Below are 8,650 nucleotides of genomic sequence, written 5' to 3' on the forward strand. Positions count from 1 at the left end.
TTGTTGAGGGATGACACTGTAACAGCAAAAAGAACGGACGGTGCTGGAAGTTGCTGCCATCTGTGCCCGTCGCTCTCGGACCCGCTCCAGAAGCCATAGTGGGAATCTGAAAGCAGAACGCGACAAGTTTAACACAAATGTTACATGTTCAGACAAAAAGCAGCAGGAAAACTACTACAGACAAACAAGTGGTTCAAAGTTGGAAGCAAAGTGTGATAATGAAAATCAAGTCAAGGCAAATGTTTCTAACGATTTAATGCTTTGCATTCCATCGTCCAAAGTACAGCAAAAAAAGTAAAGAAAAAAACCCCCACAAAATTGCATGTCCACAGTTTGGAGAAATAAAGCACAAAATAATACACAAACTAAAGTTCAGGTCCAGACACCTGACATCCAGGTAGCTCAGTGTGTTGGAGGACTGTCATGAAGTTCTGAGATTGTGAGTTTGATCCTTGAGTCAGTCTGAGTTTTGAAGACACATCTTCAGATAAAAGAGTCAAAAGCAGGACCTTCAGGTCTCTGATGAGCTGGTCTGGAGGTTGTGAGTTGCAATCCTGAGTCTTTATAAAGTTGCTGCTCAGAAGAACGAGTGGGTTTGATTCTTGATTAATTATGTGAGTGTTGAGGTTTAAAAGAGTGAAATCCAACAGAAACACAGAGCTTCTATCAGCTTTGTTAGCTCAGGCTGGTAGAAGCCTGGTCAGCTTTTCTGAAGTTGTGGGTTCAATCCCTGGGTAATTCAGCTGATTTTTAAACCTGATGTCCACAAGAATAAAAAAGGGACAAACTTATTCAGGCCCACATCTGTTTGTTAAGAAAAAAGAGTGGTAGAAATACCCACAATCCTTTGCTGCAGTAAATAAAGAGCTGCCACACAGTTAAAGTAGTCAGTACAACAGCACAACTTCAGCAAACCTGTTTCTTCAACACGTATGAATGTATTGATTTGTTATTGGATCAGCACACACGAGATCAGATCAGATGAGATGATTGAAAACACGACACACGATCACTGAAATGTTTCTCCTCTGCTAAAGTAGCTGAATATAAAATTCTACTTGTATCATCATCATGTTGTCTCTGTCAGTGCGCTGGTGGAAAGTAATTGAGTACTTTTACTACAATTAGTCATCAAATGAATTTCTGTATTTTTAGAAATCTTCTAATATGTGTCCAGGTGAAATTGCAAATAATTAATATTGTTTTCATGCTGTATTAAAAGGAACCAGAACACATGAACTGACATGTAGTCTGTTGATTTGAGATGTGGACCTCCAGAACCTCGTTAGATTGTCCCGAACACATTTTAGATGCTTCCTGTGGTTGTTAACAATCATTTACAACAATCTGAGAACGTTTTTTTTACGACAGCAGAGGACAAACACGAACACCAACATGTTACAAGTCACATCAACAGCCAGGAGGCTAAGAGGGAGAGACAACCCCCAGACTCCTTTATGAAATCTCTCCATTTAGTGAGTTTTTGAGTTAGGAGACACTTTACAAACTCTGTGAAGCTGTTTGTGACTGATTCTTCATTATTTGGGCCTTCATGTAAATTCGGCATGTGTTAGCTCGTTGTGGGTCGTGCTGCAGCCCCCTCAGTCTAACAGGAAGACTCCCAGTCAGTCACACGCCTCTCTGGGTGTTTCCTCCTCAAAGTTTAGTTTCACTTTCTCTGACAGGTGTGTTGCAGATAGTTTTCTCCGTCTGAACCTCCAGCTGAAGGTAATGTAATGAATCTGACATGTTCGACTCGCTAACACAACCTCTACGTTTCATTGTTACACCGGCAACAGCACAAAAAGTAAAGCTTGGTTGTTTATTTTTCCAATCTCACGAGTTTAAACTCGGAGCGTCCGGACACACATCCGCCATTTTGTGTCTGCCTGAATCAGCCTGTGGAGGAGGCCGAGACGAGCCGCCGCTCTCCCGCTGTGTGACGCACTAAACGCGGCTGGAGAGCAGCTGTTGGTGTCGGTGAATAATCTGTGGTTGCATTTACAGTCCAGGACTGATGAGGAGGCAGTAAGAGGACATCCAGGAGTCTGAAGGTTTATTTAATTTATACAAATATAACTTCATCACTGAGCAACAGTCAGCAGGAACACGTCGGCTCTCAGTGTCAGTACTTAAAGTGCCCGTTACGTTACTATTTCTGCTCCTGATTACTTCTCAGAGGAAGAGATTCTAATTTTTACTTTGCAGATAAATGTTTTAAATAAACAACAGATGACCAGATTGACTCTTTTAGATTCAAAGATATCAGAGAAACGTGTGTGTTGACTCCGCCACAGCGTCATGACGTCATCTATTGGACTGATCCAAGTCCAGCAGCTGATGTTCTGACAGGAGAAGTGACGTCAGTGAGAGACGTCATAGCCTCTACAGACAAAACCCACCTGAACACACCTGAGACTTTCATATTTTATAATAACACAACAGGTTATTAGAACAATTTCTGCCTCTTGGTTAAATCAACTTGTCAGTATTTGTTTTTGATCAGTTATTTAACACTCCAAGCTCCACAGAAAGTCTCCAAAGTCATGTACAGAAGCAAAGTGACTGTTTTTATACCCTTTAAAATGTGATCATGTTTATGTAGAAATGGCATCAATAAAATTCAAAGTAAATATTATAAAACATATAATGAGAGATCGTCCTCTGGAGTCACTGGTGTTACTGTGTGACACAAGTCTTTCATTTTGAAATAAAACTCACACTGATGACATCATTTTCCTTCCTTCAGATCTGTGAAGACAGGTCCTGGATCAGTCCACTGTCTCTTTTCTGTCAGAAGACATTTTCACATTTGTCTCCAGATTTCACGTCACTGCTGTGAGCGACTTTATTAGTAGAGAACAGTAAAAAAACGGAATACAAATGATTTAATGATATGATTTAGTTTTGGTTTGATGTCCTGTAGCAGCCATTTAGTGAAATATGTATTAATAGAGTCAGTGAGTTGTGGAATAATGTGCTCTGAGTTTAAATGTTAAAAGAGGAAGTCGACTTTCAGACATTTTGTCCTTCAAGAGTGTTTCTGACCCAAAGGCTGATTTCAGTTGATGTGCAGATGAATGATTTGTGTTTCCTCTCCAGATGAAAGTGTGTGTGAGATGAGCAGCATGAATCAGTGTGAGGACAGAGAGGAGGGAGGCCCTCCCTCTAAAACCACTGGACCTGGACCTGGACCTGAACCTGGACCTGGACCTGGACCTGGACCTGGACCTGGACCTGGACCTGAGCCCAGCTGTGTTTCCTTCAAAAGTGACCGGTCAAAAGATCAGTTCATTAATTTTAAAGGACAACCAGCTCCTGCTGTAAAGAGGTGAGCTGTTAATAACATTAATATGTGACTGATTCATGTTTTAACTGTGGAGAAAGATGTTTTTTGAAACCTGATGTTTATTTTCAGCTTCGTTCTTCTTCACTTAAATTTATATTCTCACTTTAGAAAGCTGCCCAATAGAACCAGTCTTCAACTCTTAATTTCACTTTATTGAATTAGTTTGGTCCAATATTCTCTGAAGGTTTATTCCTGATGTTTTCCACTATTTTATGGACAGAAGCTTCTGTGTCTGAAGACTAGAAAGTGAATTAACATCTCTGGTGGTCTTCTTCTCTGTCCAACAGGAGACCAGCCTCTACTGGACCTGGACCTGGACCTGGACCTGGACCTGAACCTGGACCTGAGCCCAGCTGTGTTTCCCTCAAGAGTGACCGGTCAAAGGATGCAGTCATTAATTTTAAACAAGCACATTCCTCAGACAGACAGTAAGTTGTTGTCATGTTGCTCTCTGTTGATGTTTGTCCTCATTAAATCCAGTCTGACCAGTTGTCCTGATGGTCTTCATGTTCTCAGAGTGATGATGGAGGTCAGAGCAGGATTAGTATTAAAGGACAGGTTCACATTTCTTCATGTCCGTCCCTAAACAACTCTGACAGGACAGTGTCCCTCCTGTGAACACACAGCAGTGACTCACCTCCTGCTGAAATCTGACCCTGCTGCTGAGGAGAGGAAGGGCTGTGTGTTATATCTGATGTTACAAAGGCCCGACCCATCCGGACTTCATGGGGCCGGTACCAAAACCCATATTACGGAGTAAAAAACTCTGATAACTGATATATCCGCTGATTGGATATAAAATGTAAAAAAACAAATAACTCATTTTCTGATCTCTTAAATATAGTTCAAACACTTGAGACAAAGATATGAACTGAAGATGGAACATTTTACAGTTTTACAATATTTATTATATATGCAAAAATAATAAAGTTATACAAACAGGTCTAAAGTTACATGGAGCATTTTTAAACTCAGACTTTAAGTATTTTTTCTTACTACAAGTCGTGTTGACATGAATATTGCTTATATTTACAAATGATGAATTCATTAGTCTTTTTATATTTAGGCGGTTGTGTCATTAATCACCCAAAATCAACACACAAAATAGTCAATAAATGACTTTCGGGTCATAAATCAGACAAATTAAATATCAAAATCAAGTTTGTACGAAAAACAAACCAGTAATTTAGTTTTTTGGTATCTGATTCAAAGTTTTGCAGACGCAGTGTCATTGATTCTTCATGATTCCTCCACAGAGTCGACCAGGAGAGCTCAGAGGTTCCCAGAGGTCCGTCTGTCCAGCAGCATCAGACACACCTGGACTCCATATTTATGGTCTGTGCATGAACAACAACTACTTTTACATCCAGTCTGTTCACAATAATCTCCATGCTGCACTTTACAGACCAGTGGTGAATCTGTCCAACATGGATCTGATGTTAAATGTTGTCATTCACACAATATTCTGTTTCAGCTGCTGGAGGAGAACATTGTGACTTTTGTGAAGAACGAGCTGAAGAAGGTCCGGAAGGTTCTGAGTTCAGATTACCCAGAATGCTCAGAGAGTCAAAGTGATGATGAGGAGGTGTTGGACGGTGAGGATGAAGAGCAGAGGAGGAACAGCAGAGAGGCATTTCTGAAGATTACACTTCGCTTCCTGAGGAGAATGAAGCAGGAGGAGCTGGCTGACTGTCTGCAGAGCAGTAAGAGGATTTCTCTAAAGATTTAACATGTTGGATCAATGAGACAGTTTGTCTAAACAGATGGAGGAAAAACATGGAAAACATGTTTATATGTGCTACTTTAGGGGAAGGAAATTGTCATATGTTCTTCATAGATAACTTACTGAACTTTCTGTTGTGTTTATTTAGGAAGTTATTCTGGAATTTGTCAAGTTAAACTCAAATCTAACCTTCAGAAGAAGTTCCAGTGTGTGTTTGAGGGGATCGCTAAAGCAGGAAACCCAACCCTTCTGAATCAGATCTACACAGAGCTCTACATCACAGAGGGAGGGACTGCAGAGGTCAATGATGAACATGAGGTCAGACAGATTGAAACAGCATCCAGAAAACCACACAGACCAGAAACAACAGTCAGACAAGAGGACATCTTTAAAGCCTCACCTGGAAGAGATGAACCAATCAGAACAAGTGATGACAAAGGGAGTGGCTGGCATCGGGAAAACAGTCTTAACACAGAAGTTCACTCTGGACTGGGCTGAAGACAAAGACAACCAGGACATACAGTTCACATTTCCATTCACTTTCAGAGAGCTGAATGTGCTGAAAGAGAAAAAGTTCAGCTTGGTGGAACTTGTTCATCACTTCTTCATTGAAACCAAACAAGCAGGAATCTGCAGCTTTGAAGAGTTCCAGGTTGTGTTCATCTTTGACGGTCTGGATGAGTGTCGACTTCCTCTGGACTTCCACAACACTAAAATCCTGGCCGATGCCACAAAATCCACCTCAGTTAATGTGCTGCTGACAAACCTCATCAGAGGAAACCTGCTTCCCTCTGCTCGCATCTGGATAACCACACGACCTGCAGCAGCCAATCAGATCCCTCCTGGGTGTGTTGACATGGTGACAGAGGTCAGAGGGTTCACTGACCCACAGAAGGAGGAGTACTTCAGGAAGAGATTCAGAGATAAGGAGCAGACCAGCAGAATCATCTCCCACATCAAGACATCACGAAGCCTCCACATCATGTGCCACATCCCAGTCTTCTGCTGGATCACTGCTACAGTTCTGGAGGACGTGTTGAAGACCAGAGAGGGAGGAGAGCTGCCCAAGACCCTGACTGAGATGTACATCCACTTCCTGGTGGTTCAGGCCAAAGTGAAGAAGGTCAAGTATGATGGAGGAGCTGAGACAGATTCACACTGGACTCCAGAGAGCAGGAAGATGATTGAGTCTCTGGGAAAACTGGCTTTTGATCAGTTGCAGAAAGGAAACCTGATCTTCTATGAATCAGACCTGACAGAGTGTGGCATCGATATCAGAGCAGCCTCAGTGTACTCAGGAGTGTTCACACAGATCTTTAAAGAGGAGAGAGGACTGTACCAGGACAAGGTGTTCTGCTTCATCCATCTGAGTGTTCAGGAGTTTCTGGCTGCTCTTCATGTCCATCTGACGTTCATCAATTCTGGAGTCAATCTGCTGGCAGAGAACCAAACAACAGACCGTCAATCTGCAGAGACACATCTCTATCAGAGTGCTGTGGATGAGGCCTTACAGAGTACAAATGGACACCTTGACTTGTTCCTCCGCTTCCTCCTGGGTCTTTCACTGCAGACCAATCAGTCTCTTCTGCAAGGTCTGCAGACACAGACAGGAAATATCTCAGAGATAAATCAGGAAACAGTCAGTTACATCAAGAAGAAGTTCGAAGAGACTCTGTCTCCTGAGAGAAGCATCAATCTGTTCCACTGTCTGAATGAACTGAACGATCGTTCTCTAGTGGAGGAGATCCAACAGTCCCTGAGTTCAGGAAATCTCTCCACAGATAAACTGTCTCCTGCTCAGTGGTCAGCTCTGGTCTTCATCTTACTGTCATCAGAAAAAGATCTGGACGTGTTTGACCTGAAGAAATACTCTGCTTCAGAGGAGGCTCTTCTGAGGCTGCTGCCAGTGGTCAAAACCTCCAACAAAGCTCTGTAATTGTGGAGAAGTTGCTTTAGAATGCAGTAAATTTGCTGTTATTGACCCACATAGAAATAATTTTTTTGTTCTGCTCATTGTTCTTTATCCAGACTGAGTGGCTGTAACCTCTCAGAGAGAAGCTGTGAAGCTCTGTCCTCAGTTCTCAGCTCCCAGTCCTCTAGTCTGAGAGAGCTGGACCTGAGTAACAACAACCTGCAGGATTCAGGAGTGAAGCATCTGTCTGTTGGACTGAAGAGTCCACACTGTGGACTTGAAACTCTCAGGTCAGGATTCTTTATTTTATTTCATTATTTTATGTAACTTAACAATTGGAGCAGGTCTTGGTCACACTCCTAATATAATTCAATTTATTTAAAAGACCCAACATTTCCTCCATGGGTAAGCACTTGACACAGAGGTCAGAAAAAAAAAGCCTTTTAACAGGTAGAAACCTCGAGCAGAACCGGACAGAAGCCCCACTACACTGCCTCTTCAAGGCAGGAATCTTGCGTCCATATTCCACCTCACTGTAGGTGTGAAAGTTACGAAGGTGGAATGGGGGAACAGTTTCATTCTGCCTCTGATCCTACCGAGGTTGTAACAGAGCCACAACAGAGGTGAGACGACATCTGTGTGGACAGGAATGTGATGTTCTGACAGTGTTCAGAGTCTGACAACTTTTCAGATCCTTCACTCATCAAAGTAATAATACAAAACCAATGACACCGCTAATCTATATATATATTTAAAATGTGGGTCAGTCAGTCTATTCTGCACTAATCCTGACTTGCATATCTCAACAACCATTGGATGGGTTGTCATGTGGGTTTTGACATTCATGCTCCCCTCAGGATGAACTGTAATTACTTTGGTGATTGTCTCACTTTTCATCATCATTATTTTATGTACAATATGTTGGTTCATGACCAAATATTTGCAAACCTAATGGAATTTCCATCAGCTTCAGTTAGACTCTGTGTTCATTGCTGATTAGTAAATTATTGAAAACTAAGATGATGAATATAATAAATATTAAACCCTTAAACACAGATGTACACTGAATCATCAGGACCGTCAGCTGATGTGTGATGTGTGTTGTTTTGTGTGTCTGCAGGCTGTCAGGCTGTCTGATCTCAGAGGAAGGCTGTACTTCTCTGGCCTCAGCTCTGGACTCCAACCCCTCCCATCTGAGAGAGCTGGACCTGAGCTACAATCATCCAGGAGACTCAGGAGTGAAGCAGCTATCTGCTCGACTGAAGGATCCAGGCTGGAGACTGGACACTCTCAGGTATGTAGAGTCCTGCTGCAGCCACAGACAGTCAGTAGCCACATTCACACTGCACACTGCCAATTCTCCGCCGGAGGCTGAGAGGGGTGAAATTTAGCTCTGGCGCTGATCCGCCTCTGGAGGTAGTATCAGGGGCACTTTATTGACGAACTGAACCAGTGTGAATGAATAAGCCAGCTGTGCATATCGAGGGCGTGTCGGTCTGACAGTCTGATAACAACACAGGTCCTTCACTCAACTCAGTAAAGAGAAATGTCCCACAAACCAAAGTTACAGGACCAAACAAAAGCTGAGCAAGAAAATACAGCAGATCCACGTGACTTCAGTGAATTGTCCCCCAGAAAACAGCCTCCGTCCCCGTTAGTGAGTCAG

The 8,650-nt window shown here is 42.5% G+C and overlaps 1 protein-coding gene across 1 annotated transcript in view; it reads left to right on the forward strand.

Moving 5' to 3' along the window:
- The window catches only part of LOC115576509 (NACHT, LRR and PYD domains-containing protein 12-like), a gene marked incomplete at its 3' end in the record, with an annotated part of 70,151 nt that extends 61,881 nt beyond the window's left edge, over positions 1–8,270 (forward strand). Inside the window, exons 7-8 of the mRNA XM_030409047.1 lie at positions 7,101–7,274; positions 8,105–8,270. Of these exons, the coding sequence (XP_030264907.1) occupies positions 7,101–7,274; positions 8,105–8,270 (340 nt within the window). The remainder of the gene's footprint in view (positions 1–7,100; positions 7,275–8,104) is intronic.
- Positions 8,271–8,650: the final 380 nt, after the last annotated feature.

Source organism: Sparus aurata, chromosome 24, assembly GCF_900880675.1.
Source record: "Sparus aurata chromosome 24, fSpaAur1.1, whole genome shotgun sequence".
Classification (NCBI taxonomy): Eukaryota; Metazoa; Chordata; class Actinopteri; order Spariformes; family Sparidae; genus Sparus; species Sparus aurata.